Below are 16770 nucleotides of genomic sequence, written 5' to 3' on the forward strand. Positions count from 1 at the left end.
CCAGGGGAGCAATTGGCTTGATTCTCACTGTGTTGCAATGCCCCGGCAAGGAGGTGCCAGAACCATGTTTGTTCGATACTATTAACAGCTTTGTTTTCCGTGTAGGGCAGTTGTCTCCAGAGGGGATGGTCTGGTTTCTTTGTGGCCCTGAGAACAACGTGATAGCACTGGACAAATTGGTGCTGTACCAGGACATGACCCAGCCGCTCTCACACTACTTCATCAATTCATCACACAACACGTATTTAACAGGTATGGGCAGTTCCGGGGTCTGCCTCCGCGCCAACACGTACGTGCCACCACCGGCGGGATGAGTGAGGCTGGCAATCAGTCGGGCTGGCAATCAGTCGGGCAGATGTAGCTGCCCTGAGGTTTGGAGGGCCAGGGGCTGCAGTGCACTCGGAGGAGCTTGCCACTTAAGTGCTGTGTAAGAAGAAGAAATGTCACCCCGTAACCGAAAACATCCTGTCAGTTTGCCACGTACACCTGCTCAGGGGTGGCAGGGAGTTCTGGTGCTCCTGTTTATGCAGAAACTGTCCCACGTGAATAGCTAATGTCGAGCCTCTGCTCTCCTCCAGCTGGGCAGTTTTCTGGTATCTCGTCTCCTGAAATGTATCGCCAGACGCTGCTGGCTGGCTGCCGCTGCGTGGAGCTGGATTGCTGGAAGGGCCGTCCCCCGGATGAGGAGCCGATCATCACTCACGGGTTCACTATGACAACTGAGATCCTCTTCAAGGTATGGCAAGAGTTTTCTCCATACACGCTTTCCCCTGCTTGGTTTTAGACTGATCTCTGTTGGAGGAGGCCGGCGGAGGGAACTGTCAAATGGATGGGCTGAGGGCAAAGATGTTTGAGAGGAAAGACTGACAGCAAGATGACAAGTGAATGAATGTGTAGATAGAATGAAAGATGAGCAAAGATGCAATAGGTTGGAGCTTGTGTACGTTTTTGGAGTGGGAGGACCAGAAGAGAGGTTGTTAGCCGGATGAAGATGAATGAATGCGGGAAATGCGGGGGTAGAAGCGATGGGCTGTGTAGCAAGATGGACGTATGGACAGAAGGTTGCATGAGAACGGTGGATTTATGGATAGATGCACATCAGAGAAACAAACAAGATGACTTTTAGAAAACAAATAATTGAAATGAGTTTATCTTCTATGTGGTCTACAGCAGGTTTCTGTGGCTTACAGCCTCACATGGTGGTGCTTTGGAGGAACAGGTTTCAATTACTTCCTAATTACATGAGTGCGTAGAATGTGTTCAGTGGAGCAGCTGCCCTCTCGCATGCTGGGCAGATGGCTTCCCTGAGGATTCAGCTCCCAGAAACACAGTGCAAAGCCTGCTTTTCCCTTGGAAATACAGGGCATTTAACCACAGAAGTTCCGAACAGCTTGCAGGTTCAAAATCAATGCATCACACTTACTTTTTCTGCACTCCTTTACACAGCTGCTGCCAACAGGCAGAGTCACTTTAGATTCTTTTTAAAGCTATTTATTCTTATTCCATATCTTTTCCCCAGTTCCCATGCTTCACTATTACTAAAATATTTATGTGGGGAAAAAAAACCCAGTCCTTAAGAGAGATCAGAGATCTTGTCATATTCAGTGTCAGTAATTTCCCAAATCCTGTAGTACCACTGCTGCTTTCTGCACAGCAGCTCACTACAGACGGGGGAAATAATGACAGCTGTAGCTGCTGTAATTGCAGAGCTCTGCTAAAGCATGTGACTGCACCTCAAGGAAATTATAACGTGTTAACGCAGCCTGTGCCCAGGTTTGAGTTTTACATAATACGTAGATCTTTCCCTCCACACCTCCCTCCCTTTTCTACCATTGCGGGTGGCCTTTTAGTAGCTTTTTCTGTAGCTTCCCCTCCTCTGAGCCTTGCAGGTTTCTGCGATAGAAAGTCCAAGTGGTCCGTGGAGGAGCAGCTGTGGCAGCCTCCCTCCGTGCTGAGATCGTGGCTGAACCAGGATTTGGGGGCGAGTAGGGGACTGTCATTGCAAAGGAGCAAATGACACATCTTTGCCATGTCGATTAGCAGCACCGAAAAGAAGATAGTGGAAAGTTTGTGGCAGTTTAACAGGGGGCTTGGGGAAAATATGATTATTTTTTCATACATCATTAATGCTGAGAATGTTTCCATGGTATTTGCATTTGAAATGTCAGCACTGCTGGTTCCTGAAGATTCCAGTTTTCTCTGCTGCTAGACAGAAGGATTTTGTAAGCAGGTGAAATGATAGAAAATCGGACAGGCTCAGAGATAAGTATAAATAGAGTTTGAAGCAGTTTAATCTGGTGCTGCATACGCCTTTTTCTGCCAGTTCAAAGTGCATGTGGCAGTGCCTTGCCTCGGCGGCTAGATGATTTCACATTCATTTATATACACACTAAACTATAGAAGAATAGTAAGAAAAATAAAACCTCATATTCTTACATCTTCAGCTTTTTTTTTTGTTCTTTTATGCGAGCTATTGAGTTTAGCTGCATTTTGTATCCTCTGGAGCTAGAAATCTGTGCAGATATGAAGAGAAGACATTTCTCATGTTTCAATCTGTGCAGATATGAAAAGAAGTAATTTCTTACTGGGAGATTAGTTACGTTAAAGAGAAGCCCCTGACAGTGATCATTTTGGAGATCTGAAACTTGGGGGCGCATTCAGTGGGAGATCAGCTGCGTGGCTCTTATTCATGAGTGCTGATCTTTTCTCTGACCATCGCTTCTCCTTTAGGATGCCATTGAGGCCATTGCAGAAAGTGCTTTTAAAACATCTCTCTACCCTGTCATCCTGTCCTTTGAGAACCACGTGGACTCGTGAGTATCTGGGGATTGGGGACCAGATGTGGGAGAATTGTGTTCTCTGTTGTCCAGAGCAGAAAGCGTGCGGGCAAGGGCTGCTGGGTTGTCAGTGGGAGCCTGAGCTGAAATGAAACATCAGTTGAGGTTTCTGAAGCAACTGACGGTGGGTCAGAGTTGAAAGATGAGCCACAAGCTGCAGAGTGAGAGTGACCACACTTGTGCAGCCTTGTAGTTCGGGATGGCAGAGTATGAACACATGGGAGTCGGCCTGGGAAGGAACTTCAAGTCCTTCGAGTACCTGAAGGGGGCCTGCAGGAGGGATGGGGAGGGACTCTTTGTAGCAGTAGGACGAAGAGGAAGGGTTTTACACTGAGAGAGGGGAGATTTAGGTGAGATCTGAGGCAGAAATTCTTTGCTGTGAGGGGGGTGAGCCCCTGGCCCAGGTTGCCCAGAGAAGCTGTGGCTGCCCCATCCCTGGAGGGGTTCAAGGCCAGGTTGGACGGGGCTTGGAGCAACCTGGGCTGGTGGGAGGTGTCCCTGCCCAGGGCAGGGGTTTGGAACAAGATGATCTTTAAGGTCCCTTCCCACCCAAACCGTTCTATGGTTCTGTGATTCAAAATCTGCATAGCTGTCTGAGTGAAGGCAAGAGGTGGTTTTCTAGGTAGAGTACACTGCTCTCGAGATGATTGTTCATGCTAAGCTCTGGATTTGCGTATCTGTTTTCCTGTTCACTCCTGCTTGATCTCTTTGTTCATCAGGCCCAAGCAGCAGGCGAAGATGGCTGAGTACTGCCGAACCATATTTGGAGATATGCTGCTGACAGAGCCACTGGAAAAATACCCAGTAAGTGGAAGCTGGGGAAGGAGGCTAGTGGAGAGGTCTTTCTGGAAAAAACCAGTCACTCCTGGTGCCAGGAGATGCCACAACAGATACAAGGACAGTGAAAGAGAAGATGATGCCATGGACAAATAAACCTGGTTCATCGGGGTGAGCAGCATAGTCAGTGGATGGAAGACCTCCCAGTCGCAGAGGTTTTCCTGGGAACTTCCCTGATTCTGCGCTTATTTAACCTTCTGTGACCTGAGTGACTTTGGAAACGGAGCCCTAGGTAACCAAGTCGGACCCGGTGTACCAAGATGAGTCAGTGTATTTTTGTACACAGAACTGTTTCAAATCTGTCTGCCAGCATTTACTTTGGAAAAAAACAGGAAGAAGGGCTTAGTAGCATTTCAGGCTCTTCCTACCAGTGCTTCTCAATTCCTGTTACCAACCTGGAAACACTCTCTTCCCGGCAGAGGTGGGCAGGTCAGAGACACACACAGCTGTGTGCTCAAGAGTAGCTGAGTAAAGCTCCCGATCTGCTTGTCCCTAGTCAACAGCTTATTTGTACAAGCGTGTATTTTTGGGGACACAATGACATCTTCGGTGATCCCCATGCACATTGCTACTTCAGTTGCCTCGTGAACGGACACTGATTTGCAGATAACGGGCGGTGCCTGTGTTCTGCAAAGCGTGAGGCAGTTCCTTGGTTTACGTGGTGGAGGGGGTAGCTGAGACACATAGCCCAAGCACCCATTTTCAAGCACCAAGATCAAAAGAAGAGCTGAAAGGAAACAGTGAGCAAACCAGCAGTTGCCCACTGCCCAGACCCATGTCCTTGTGCAGGCAATGGGGAGAAACAAGGGCCGGGGCGAGGAGAAACAGTTCAGGGTATTAGCTAAATTATGAACAGGCCTGTGGCTATCTGTGCAGGGAGTGTAGGTCGAGAAGCAGTCTGAGTCACGCATCCTTGTCTTGAGCCACCTACTCTGGGATCTTTCTCTCAAATCTGCTGCAGGCAGAGTGTTTAAATATGGCCCGAGTGCTGCTCTAGGACTGAGGCTCTGGGATAAGGAGAGAAACACGTGGAATGTGAAAGCCAGAGGTGTGTGGATGCCTTCAGGCCACGTAGATGTTTTTTTAGCTGAGGTGCAGGATGGGTGGCTGGGAACAGCGTGGCAAGTGCAGGCAGCAGAACATGAGAGGGCTGAGAGGTGCAAAATGCTGGTCTGAAACTGAAGGTGAAGACTTAGGAAAAAATCACATAGATATAGTGGGGTACACTGGCAGATGGGGAAATTAAAGAATACAGTGGGTGAGAGATGTGTCCGTGTACCAGTAAATGGCCAGAGGAATGATACTGGGAGGGACAGGAGAGATGAGTGTTTGTATTCTGTCTTCGTGATGAAAATTCAGTATGAAGTTTATCTGTTGCAGCTGAAGCCTGGAATTCCTTTGCCAAGTCCTAAGGATCTCTTAGGGAAAATCTTGATTAAGAACAAAAAGAAACAATCTGTATCTGGGAAGAGGCAGAACTCTTTGAAGAAAGGGAGGAATGTGGAACCAGAAATCACTGAGCAGCCAATGCCAACGGATGCTGAAGATACTGGTATGTCTGAAGGGGAAATGGGACTAGTATAGCTAGATGAGCAAGTTTAGCCCCCTGGAGACTTTCCAAATCACCCAATACTAGCTTGAGGCAAGCCAGTACTAGTCACTAATTCAGTTATCTCAAGAAGCAGCGTAAGCTTCGAAGAGAAATTAAATCTTCAGAATATTTTTAAACGCTTCATTCCAACCAAAAGAGGCAATCAGCGTATGCCCTGCCCATCAGTCGACTCTTCAGCCTGCTCGAAGTCACATGGCTGCATGAGTTGGTAATTCGTTGATACACACCGGCTGTTGGCTTGATGATGGATAATTTTTTACTGCTTGTAGCTCTCTGATAACCACAAATTCACCATGGCCTATTTCTTCACTGTGAGGTTCGTGAAGGTTTATAGAACCTTAAGCCCCACCTTCCTCCCCTCCTCCAGTCTCGAGGCTGTCACCTCTTGGGCTCAGGGAGCCTGTGGTAGAACCAGTGAATTTTCAGTCCCTGTCATGGTAGGAGCACATAAAGTCATTGAAGACAAGCTGAGCGCCACTACAGAGCACCTAGAAATGGCCATTTATTCCCATGAATGTGTGTGATCTTGGTGGGGAAAACAGCGCTGTGGTTGTCACTCCTGGGGTATGAGGGAAGCCTGCAGGAGGAATGATTTGGTCTCTTGAGTGTGCTGGTTCCTGTTTGGATTTGGCTAATAAAATTGTATGATTCTTCCACTTCTTGGTCCTGCAGGACTTGATTGTGAGGTTTTGCAGAGCTCCCCATTGCTAGCAATCCGCAGTGTCTTGTCTCAGTGTGCTACTGATCCGTAGTGCTGATGTGGGCTGTGTGTGTTAGTCTGGGCAGGTGATGTGGTTGAAGAGGAACCAGAGGACGAGGATGAACATCTCGGAAACCTGGATGAAGAGGAAATTAAAAAGATGCAGTCAGATGAGGTACTGTCACTGTTGTTTCTGTTCCTTTTCTGGGGTTTTTCTGGCCTCCAGTTTTCTCTGGGGCCTGACCACATTGAATAGAGATGAACCCAAAATGCAGCGCTATGGCCAGTCGGGGGCTTTCCTTTTCCCATGCAACACGATTTTTGCAGGAGAAACTGAGTAAGAGAAATGATGTTGCTAGCATAGAGAATATGGCAGAAGAGTGATTATTTCTGACTCTGCCGTTGATATTCTGCATGATTTGGAGATAATTGCTTGCCTTCAAGCTGTTTGGTGATTCTTAGCCTTAGTCTGATAAAAGTAGTTAGCAAAACATGAAGTGCTTCTGCTGAAGGGGGGAGGAGGAGATCTGCATTCCCTTGAATAAAAAAAAAATCCATTTCCTATTTCCATCTGCCTAGTATTGCTCAGAGAGAAGGGAAAACAATGTCTCCAGTTTGCCCCAGGGTCCATGCCCTGCGAGGTAAAAGAGGTCCTGGGCTTCTTACATATTGATACCTCTCCATATGCCTCATTTCAGGTTTTTTCCAAGCTACTTAGAAACTCTGTGCCCCTGACTACGCTGCCCACAATGTAATTGTACGACCAGGAAGCCAAAGGAACTGGTGTGCTCTGGCTGGGGCAGCCACCAGAGTTCTTTGATCGTGACGCCCAAGTGTGTTTTGTTTCATCTCTTGGAAAGGTCTCTCCATCTGTCTTCTCTTGGATTTTGTTTTCTGCTCAGGGCACTGCTGGTTTGGAAGTGACAGCGTACGAGGAAATGTCCAGCCTAGTTAATTACATACAGCCGATCAAATTTGACTCCTTTGAAGTCTCTGCCCGTAAGTCAAACTCAGGCCTTTCAAAATCCCGAGTATTTCTGTTCAGCCAGGAGAGCAGTACTTTTGGGTGCTGCTGTTCTCCACCTGCCTTTGTGACTTGCTTTCACCCGGTTTCTGTTGTGTTCTCTCTCTCACACAACATGCACATGGTCTCAAACACTTCCCTTCTGTCCTCCTCCCTGTAGTAAGGAATTGGTAAGGAGAAGACAGGGCTATGTCGGATACTGCTGCCAGTTATATGAGTGAGGAGGAAAAGAAACAGCCTAGAGGGCAGTGACGTCTCTGTGGGCATGCTTTGCTGCTTCTGAGGGAAGGGACGTGCCCAGCTTTTCTTCATATATGTGACTGGCCTTCCTCTTCTGCGGTGACTGGACAGAGACACATCTCGAACGCTGAAAATGCACGCAGTTTCTTTATACGCAATAGGTGCTTGTAAACAGTTGCCACATTTGGGCCTAGCTTTGAGTGAGCTGGTTTGATGAAAGAAAGAAAAGAAAAAGAAAAAAACAGGGCAGTGAAGACGGGTAAACTTGTCAAAATAAAGATGTTTGTTCAAGACTTTGAATATTTGGATTCACTTGGAACTAAAACTCCCAAGCGGGAGCTATTCTCTAAATGTCACTGACATCGAGGAAGAGATGGGCAAAATTATTGCCATTTAAACTTCGCGAGCCCATCCTGTCTGTACTGCATGAAGTTCCTGTCCTGTAGTGCACAACCATTGTCTCCCTGGTAAAAATAAATTGCCTTTTGTGGAGTATTATTCTTCAGTCCCTTTTCAAGGGACCAGAGAAAGGTAAATTGCCTTGATAGAAAATTGTACCTGGTAGAAGGTGGGAGTAAACAGGCCAAGTGCTTCCCTGGTCCATCAGGCCCCACACACAGAACAGGGGCTGAACACGCCTCAAGTTGTGCCAGGGGAGGTTTAGGATGGATATTAGAAAAAAATTTTTACACTGAAAGGGTTATCAAGCATTGGAACAGGCTGCCCAGGGCAGTGGTTGTGGCACGATCCCTGGAGGGATTTAAAAGACGAGTAGACGTGGTGCTTAGAGATATGGTTTAGTGATGGTTTTTATCAGAGTTAGGCTGATGGTTGGACTCGATGATCTGAAAGGTCCCTTCCAACCTGGGCGGTTCTATGATTCCATGCCTTTCTTTTAAATGCTTTCTTATCTTCTGTTTCTAGAGAAGAACCGGAGTTATGTCATCTCTTCCTTCACGGAGTTGAAGGCTTATGATCTACTAACCAAATTCCCCGTGCAGTTTGTAGAGTATCCTTTTGGCAGCCTTTGTCCAGTATAGTTGGTTGTATGGAGTAGGAGAGCTAATTCTGATGCTTGGGTAAGGCCGAGACACATCCAACTGGCTTCTGGTTTCAGGACCTGGTAAACTCTTCATCAGAGATATAAAGTGTGCAGGTGGGACACTTCCCTGGGATCTTCCAGGGTGGCTTTGGAGGCTGTTCACAGAGATTCTTGACAGGATGCATCCTGCTATAGTGAACGCCAAGGCTGCCAGATGCTTGTCCTTAAGTGGAAGGGGTATGGGAAAGGAGCCTGTTGTTGCCAGGGTCTCTCTTTCTTCTTGTCTGGAAGGCTCTGAGCATTTGGTAGGAGAGCTTAAACAATTTTCATAATCTGAATACGTGAGGTAGCCCCAGGGTACACAAGGAGTGCCCCAGACTTGTTTCCAATAGAGCAACCGTAGATATAACAAGCGACAGATGAGCCGGATTTACCCCAAAGGCACCCGGATGGACTCCTCTAATTACATGCCCCAGATGTTCTGGAACGTCGGCTGTCAGATGGTGGCACTCAACTTCCAGACCATGGGTGAGTGTCGCATTGTCCTCCAGCTTCTGAGAGGGTGAGGCTGTGTGCTCATGTTCACTGTCTCTTCTTTCGCTGCTATTTCCTAACGCTGCCGCTTCCCTGAATGCGTTTATTCTGTGTGGCTTCTCCCAGCGTGGTGATGGGCTTTGACTCCATCTCCTAGAGACCAAAAGCACCTTTCTAGGCCCGGCACAAGCCTGGCACGCAGTGTCTGGTCCTACACACTAGTGCGTACACACACAGGTGGCCTTGCTGTCGTCCAGTGGCTGGGTACTGTCTCTGGCTGTCCTGTAACGTGATGTCAGACTAAAGAATATGCACAAATGCATCAGAAACTCCCACTTCCCCTGAGCTGCTTCCTCTTCTGCGAGGCAGCGGGCAGAGCTCCATCTGGCTACAGGACTAGCCTGCTCTGCTGTTTATTTCCAGTATTTTGACCTGAACAGGGAAGAAGGGCCTTGCCTTGATGCACATCTAGCATGAGAAGGAGACAAAGAAAAGTCTCCAGAGAAAGCTATTCTTTATCCCTCTTCCTTCCTCCATGTCTTATGTATAGAGAGCGTAGGAGACTAGCTGTAGGATCAGTAGGAGAAAACGTGAAGCAACTTAAAAAGGGAGAGAGTGAGAGAAGGGTTACAAAGAGGATATCATACTGAAGACAGGTCAGAAACCACAAGGCAGCATTCTCAAGAGAAGTGGCAGAGGAGAAGATGGACTGCGAGGAGACCCAAAATGAAAGGGGGAAGGAGTAGAGGGGTTCAGACAACTATTTACTTCACACCCAAAAGTAGCAGGTACTTCTTAAACTAATTTTTAATTTAGTTCTACCCATGAGTTAGGGTGCAATCATAAGCAAACCGCTTACCTTTCATACAGCAGCTGCTTTAATATTTTTCCCTGTAGGGTGCTGAGAGGCTTAATTAGTTTTTGAAATGGCTTTGTGAGCCTTTGGCTCGCAGGGGCTGTAAAAGTACAGCATCTTTCAGCTCACTCGTGGCACACCAGGCACCTGATGAGGTCCCACAGAAATTTTTCTCACTGTGTTCCTCTGTATCTCAGATGTCCCCATGCAGCAGAACATGGCTCTGTTTGAGTTCAATGGCCAGTGTGGCTACCTACTCAAGCACGAATTCATGCGGCGTCCGGACAAGCAGTTTGACCCCTTCTCTGTGGACCGCATTGATGTGGTGGTGGCAAGTACCCTGTCTGTCACGGCAAGTACAAACCACAGTGCTGTTCCTCCCCTGACAGCCAGTTCCTGGCACCACGTATATAACTGGCATCTATGTCCCCGCTCTTTATTATCCGGTTCTTAGTGGCAAATGAACCCCGAGAGTCCTGTGGGAGAGTGTTACCATGGCAACTCCCAGTCTTTTCGCTATTTTAAATTAATCATAATCGCATGAAAATGGAAAATTAGCATCTGCCACACAGAAGAAGCCAAGGCTGCGATGATGGGGAGGGAGGAGGTTGGAGGAAGTGCTGAAGGAACATGGGTGGAGGTAAAATAAAAGCCTGTTGTGGATTGGAAGCTGCAGCAGAAGAGATGTTTTGGGTGGGAGAGTGACTTTGGGGTGAAGGTATGGATGGGTTCTTCTCTTTTATTCTTTTCAGCAGTTGCTAATTCCGATTCTCCTTGTTTGTAGATACTCTCTGGTCAGTTCCTCTCAGACCGCAGTGTGAAGACATATGTGGAAGTAGAGCTGTTTGGGTTGCCAAGGGACACAAAACGCAAATACAGAACCAAACTGACCTCCACTGCCAATTCTATTAACCCTGTATGGAAAGAGGAGGCTTTTGTTTTTGAAAAGGTAATTACATTTGATAGTAATTTAGACAGAGAATCCTTAATGATCCTGCTGGCCACAAGCACTGCATAACAGAAGGGACTCCCTTCTGGAGATCTCGGTCACGGATTTAAACACACAAGGCGTTAGGTGTCGCTTTCTCAGATAATATCCAAACAAAATATCCAAAACAACCCTCCATCAGTATTTCCCTGAACAGAGAAGGGGTCGATGGGGACGTTTCTGGAAATAACAGGCATCAAGTCTCCCATTTGTGGTGCACTTCGGACTGAATTGACTCATCAGCTTTGAAAATGTCAAGCACCAGGAAGCAGAAAGGAACTGAATGTCTGTGGTTCAATTGTAAATGAGAAACACAAACTGGAGAAGTAATGGGACCAGAGGGAGGTTTCCAGGTGTGCCAGAATACAGAAAACTGCCCTGTTTGTCCTCAAGAATTCAGTGGTCACTAATCCAGCTACGGGGTACGGGGAAGTTAAGTCAAAGGTGATAGTAATGTTTGGCCTTTCTGCAGTAGCAAAAAAATACAAGTTACACAATTCACCTCTGTCAAGCACACTGAAATAGCAGATATTTTCAGCCCAGTTGTGATGTCGTCGATAAATATTATCCTCATTTCAGAAAACACTTTTCAGGCTACAGTTCTGGCAGAATAATTTTTAGTTCATTTTATGGCAGAAGAAAACGGCAGAGGAGGGAGGCAAGAGCCCTTATGGCAAATTTACCACGTTTGCTAAATTATCCTCCCGAGTTCCTTCCCTTCTCTGGTGAATTGCTTCATGGAAGCTGTGGTCTGGGGGTTTGTTGCCCCGTTTTTTCTTTAGGTGAAGTGCTCTCCTGTGATCCCATGCAGTCTCTCCTCTGAGAAGCCTGTGTTTTGTGGTGTTTCTGTGAATTCATTTATGTCTGTGATAAACTGTAGCCTTACATTACAAGATGCAGAAATTGGCAGTGAATTCGTTGGAGAGACGGCATTGTTTTGGTGGAAGGAGGAGAGAGTAAAGTTCTACTTGGTGAAGCCAGTATGCTGTTAGGAGTTAGAGGTGAGGACATGGGTGTCTTACTCTGTTTTTTCCTTAGATCATGATGCCTGAGTTGGCGTCTCTCAAAATTGTGGCTTGGGAGGAAGGCGGGAAGTTCATCGGTCATCGTGTCATTCCTGTTATTGCAGTGCACTCAGGTAAATTTTGTGGAAATTCCTTCAGCTGTTGTGCTCTTGCGGCCTACCCATTGGGAGCTGTAAAGAAGATACGAACATCTGCGTATTTTGCTACGTGTTCTCCATTCCTGGAGGCAGTGGAGCCTGCAAATTCATCCCGTTACAGCCTTACCTTAATTCCGTACCATGTTCACCATGCCCTCCTGTAAGGAGAGACTTTGTTTTACTGTTGGAACACACAGAGAAGAAGGGACAGAGGTTCTGCCAGCTTACCTCTTCTGCTTTCTGTTTTCAGGCTACCACCACATTTGTCTCCGCAGTGAAAGCAACATGCCCCTCACCATGCCTTCTCTCTTTGTGTACCTGGAAGTAAAGGACTACGTTCCCGATGCTTGGGCAGGTAGTTATGTGTCAGAATGCGCGTGGGGGTGCTCTGGCTTTGTCCAAACTGTGAGCCAGAAGCATTTTTCCAGCCTGGGGGGGTGCTTTCCTGCTGCACCCTTCATTCCGTGTCAGGGTGGGACGTGAGCATGTGCCAGCACATGTCACACCCTCACGTTCCTCAGAGGAGCGGATGCTCGCGCTGTAACTGTGACGGGTTCCCTGTATGGGCCGAGGCGCACGTGCCAGATGTGCAGTGCAGATGTGGCTGTCTCCGGTTTGGAATGGGTCGGTCATTTTACTGCTTTTATTCATAAGCCGGGAGAGGTTTCCTTGAGTGAAGAGGTGATAACTAACAGGTGCTGACGAGAATAGGGCTTTAGGGAGCACAGGAGCTTTCCTCTTCCCTGTTGGAAGAGAGGGAGGTTCTTGCTGGTACTGAGATACAGGGATCGGCCTTTAAAAAGGGGTTGGCCAAACAGTGAGAGATGAGTCGGGAAAGGAGCCCCACTGGCGGTGTTAAAAACAGAACTTTTTAACAATCATGAACAAAGCCGTGCAGCATGTGACAGCATCAGCCACAGAAGCTGTGAATACTTCTCATGTTTACTGTCTCTTCCCCTGTGTTAATCCAAATGAACCTTCTTTGTGGGGGAAATCCTGTGAAATTGATGGTTTTAACACGTATTTGTAAAAAAGACCAAGTTTATACAGCATTGGACTGGAACTGTAGCGGGGAGCTGTCTGGGTCAGGAAAGTCTTAACCTGGCTTTGGATTTTGGGAGCAGTATGCTCTTTGCAGCTTCATAGACCTGCGCTAAACACCAGTTGTGAGCCATCACCTCAGAAAGGGACTGAGGTGCAGACGGCCCCCTCCCTGGGTGCTGTCAGGGAGAAGTTAGAAGCAGAGAATGTGCAATATCCCTTCTCCACAATTGCCTGACCTAGGCCAGAAAGGAGACCAGAAGGCAAGGAAAATCAGAGTACAATGCGTTATTTGATAATCCGAGCAAAGACCTCCTCTTTGTTTCTAGATCTGACTATTGCTCTCTCCAACCCCATTAAGTTCTTCAGTCTGCAAGACAAGAGATCAGTTAAGCTGAAAGATGGCTCGGGGGAGGTAAGTTTTCCCAAGTTCTGTCACTGTCTCTAAAACACGTTGCATGGATTCAGCCTGAAATAACAGAGCTTTGCTTTACCTCTGATCGTTGTTTTAGAGGCCTGGCACACAAAGGAACTTCCCATCTGCCGAAACTAACGGGATACCAGACTCCCCCAGGAAATTCAGCGCTCCTCTTTCTAACGGGCCTGCAGGTAACGCTGTGGATGTGGGCTGAGCTAAAAGTAGAAGAGAAAGCCTGTACACTCAAAAGTCTGAAAGAAACAGTGGTGGAGGCTGAGGATCCTTGGTAATGGGGTCAGAACCTCTCAGGCCAAGTCACCAGCTTAAATTCTGGTGCTTTTTGCTCATTAATGGCAAAAGTTGTAGTTATCCCCTGACTCGGGCTGGGGTGAGTGTGATGTGCATACTCTTTTACTCCTCAACAGAAAGGTAATCTCGGGTATCTTCTGAGAATACCTGGAAACAAGCTGAAGGCCCAACTGGGGTGAACATCGTCCTTCCCCTCCAAGGCAGGGCTAACGAGTGCTGCTGGTCCCTGGGCTGTCTTGCACATAACTGAGGACTCTCGTAGATCACCTCAGTTTTCCAGGTTCAGCACAGAGTTCCCTGGGAGATAATTACGTTAACAGGGAACCACTGTCCAAGGGAGAAGTGGCCTGTGGCAGATGTAGTCTGTCACCTTAAGTGTGAAATTGGAGATTGGATATTGATTTTGAGCAAAGACATGGTAATTCTGGATATCTGTGAGACAAAGGTTTTAAGATCTGGTTTGGTTTTATCCCATAATACCTCACTGCTCTTCACCTCTTTGTTGTCCTTTTCAAGGGCCTCTTTCTGTAGATTACTGTTGATTTCTGACATTTTAAGTATGTTTAGATCCCCTGAAAACTCTGCATCTCGCGAAACTGTGCTTGCACCAGTGTCTGGTTGTATAATACTTGGGAGCTTTAAAGATTAGTAGTTATTTTATTCATCAGCTCAGATGAACACTAGACTCTTTATAAGACCCATTACAAGTTCAGAGTGAGCAGATCCCACCTCTGGCATTCTGCAGGAGTGGGAATGGAGCACAGTCCTGCGTTTTGGCCACTAGATTAAATGAGGACCCGTTAACGTAACAAGGGCAAAAACTACTTAACTCTGACCACTCACATGAGTTGAAAAACAGTAATGGATTTGCTTTGATAGAAATCAAAAGACAAAGTCAGCATTTATTACTAGGTTTAAAGAAGCTTTAGCAGAGAACGATCTTTCTGACAGTACGTTTGTTCCTTTCATACTGGCACTTTCTTGGCCTTACAAAACAAGATAGCCAACAAACGTTAAAGGTGTAGTATTGGTCAAAGTGCCAGAAGGAGCATTCCTCGAACATGCTTCTAATCCAAACTAACTGATAGCATGATCTCAGGTTAGGTAAGAGCATGTTCCCCTGCCACACGCTTCGATTACCTCATTCTCTTCTGTTGTGTTGTAAAGTAATTGACAGCTAATCAGGGTTTCTTCCATATTAACTGTATCAACGTGATTAGTGTCCTTTCAAATATGTTGGTATCAAAACAATTAGTTTTCTCAAATTTCAGACCAGAACATCCTTCCCACCTATTCAAAACAAGTTTACATGTGCCAAATCATCACTAGCAATATTCAGCTAATATAAAGCCACTGCCCTTTTTCTCTGGCAAGGCAGAGAATCCTGTTCCCTTTCTGCTGTGCCTGTTAACAAAGTTCCCAAGCATTTAGGCATCTCAGCAGCTTAATTAATTCCTTTGTATTCACACTAACACCCTTCATGTAGCCTGTGTTCTTGATGAGCTCTCTGCTGCCCGTTTTCAACCCAAAGATCCAGGGTGGAACATAAACAGGATCCTCTTTTGTGATTTCAGGAGCAGCGGCTCTCGCCAAGGAGGAAAACGTGATCGAAGTGATGCAGATTGCAGGTAAGATGGGCTGAGGCCTGTCAGTCATCTTACGTTCCCTCTCTGCCCGATTTCTGACTGGGATAGAGATGAAGCCTGTTTTGCAAATTAAAAAAGACCTGACCCAACCCTGCCTGTTGTAGCCAGCACTAAAGACAAACCATGTGAATCTTCAGGCTCAGGGACACAGTCTCCCTGCCTGTGGCACCATTTGCCCATTTTGACAACTGCCATGGTGTGTGGCGAGCTCTCAGGCTGGGATCGAGCTCACAGCGGGTCTCGAGGAGAAAAGCTTGAAGTTGCCCTGGTCCATGCCTTACACAAGCTGGGCCACTGTCATCTGCACGGGTAGGTCAGAAGAGCTTTGGACTGCTCCAGCTTTAGCCCTCTGAGGCCACTGGTTGCAGCAACGCTGCAGCAAGTCAACTCCATGGCAGGGTAGGAGCTGGAGCTGTCACACGAGTCCTGCTCTGGCCGGATTCGGTGGTTCCTTTGCCCTGACTAAAGCAGAGGTGATGTGGCCACAGGGAGACCTCAGCACGTGGGCACCCTCTGTAATCATGTCTTGTTCACCTGCTTCTCTGTCTTAATGCAGTGTGACACAAATCAATACAAAAAAATCATAACCGGTGTGCCGAATCGTGCCACAAAACCGAGCTGAAGGCACAAGAGTAAACCTGTTGCGCTCAGGGTATGTTGCCAAATAAGTTTTGTTTTTAAAAGTTATTCCTGAAGAAAAATGTTCCCCTGGACAGAGCTGTGATGACTGTAAATACGTGCTCTGATAAAAGGCATCTCATCCCATGGAAGCACAGTGGGCTCTGGTTTGAGAGTCTAGACTTGCGTTTAAGCTGTACCCTCGCGTTTCCTCAGTGGGAGCCTTTTAGAAGGAGTTGGCCCTGCACAGCACAGCACTGTGTTTCAGACACACCCACACGATCTGTTAATTTTTACACATTCCAAGCCAAAAAAAAAAAGTGACTTCCCCTGCGAAGATAACCCCCTGTGGCCTTTCTGCCACAGATAGCCACATCTGACTGACTTGTGCTGCCAGATAACAAGTTCTCCCAGCAGTTCACAGCATCCTTCCCCTCTCATTTTCATTTGCCTCAAAAGACCTTTCATTTCTTCCTCACAATTGAAGAAATGCCAGGCATTAAAACTGGAAGGGATGAAAGCACCTGTCCTTGTAACTCAGTTTTGAAAAACAAAATCGGTAATGAAATAACAAATCTTTTCCCTTATAATTATTGCTACCAACTGGCTTAGCGATTGTGCTATCTTTGGGATACTTAGAACTGTGGAAAAGGGTGCAAGGCACAAGACAGACAGACTGGCACATCACCACCAGTGTGTTCCTCTGGCCAAAGGACCACAAGGCAGCAATTCTTCTGGCCATGCCCGTGCCAGGCATCCACCAGGTGGTGAATTGAGCTGCCTGCGATGCTGAGAAGAGGGAGGAAAAGCTGAATGAAGGCAGTGCTGAAAAAAACCTGTCTGACCCCAAAAGGCATCGCAGCAGGTTGAGAAATGCTGGGTGAGAGAAAACAGCCTCTCTTTATT

General features: G+C 47.0%; 1 protein-coding gene across 4 annotated transcripts in view; it reads left to right on the plus strand.

Annotated features, from left to right (window-relative positions):
- PLCB2 (phospholipase C beta 2) overlaps positions 1 to 16770 on the plus strand; it is a 64012-nt gene that overhangs the window by 36462 nt on the left and 10780 nt on the right. For all 4 annotated transcript variants that reach the window (XM_063332800.1, XM_063332798.1, XM_063332799.1 and 1 more), the window contains exons 10-25: positions 106 to 252; positions 579 to 736; positions 2731 to 2813; positions 3557 to 3641; positions 5055 to 5226; positions 6064 to 6161; positions 6889 to 6985; positions 8175 to 8259; positions 8696 to 8820; positions 9880 to 10034; positions 10467 to 10631; positions 11709 to 11808; positions 12083 to 12187; positions 13203 to 13288; positions 13386 to 13482; positions 15175 to 15228. In XM_063332800.1, coding sequence (XP_063188870.1) covers positions 106 to 252; positions 579 to 736; positions 2731 to 2813; positions 3557 to 3641; positions 5055 to 5226; positions 6064 to 6161; positions 6889 to 6985; positions 8175 to 8259; positions 8696 to 8820; positions 9880 to 10034; positions 10467 to 10631; positions 11709 to 11808; positions 12083 to 12187; positions 13203 to 13288; positions 13386 to 13482; positions 15175 to 15228 — 1812 coding nt within the window. The remainder of the gene's footprint in view (positions 1 to 105; positions 253 to 578; positions 737 to 2730; positions 2814 to 3556; positions 3642 to 5054; positions 5227 to 6063; positions 6162 to 6888; positions 6986 to 8174; positions 8260 to 8695; positions 8821 to 9879; positions 10035 to 10466; positions 10632 to 11708; positions 11809 to 12082; positions 12188 to 13202; positions 13289 to 13385; positions 13483 to 15174; positions 15229 to 16770) is intronic.

The sequence above is a fragment of the Chroicocephalus ridibundus genome, chromosome 4 (genome assembly GCF_963924245.1).
Source record: "Chroicocephalus ridibundus chromosome 4, bChrRid1.1, whole genome shotgun sequence".
NCBI classification, from domain to species: Eukaryota; Metazoa; Chordata; class Aves; order Charadriiformes; family Laridae; genus Chroicocephalus; species Chroicocephalus ridibundus.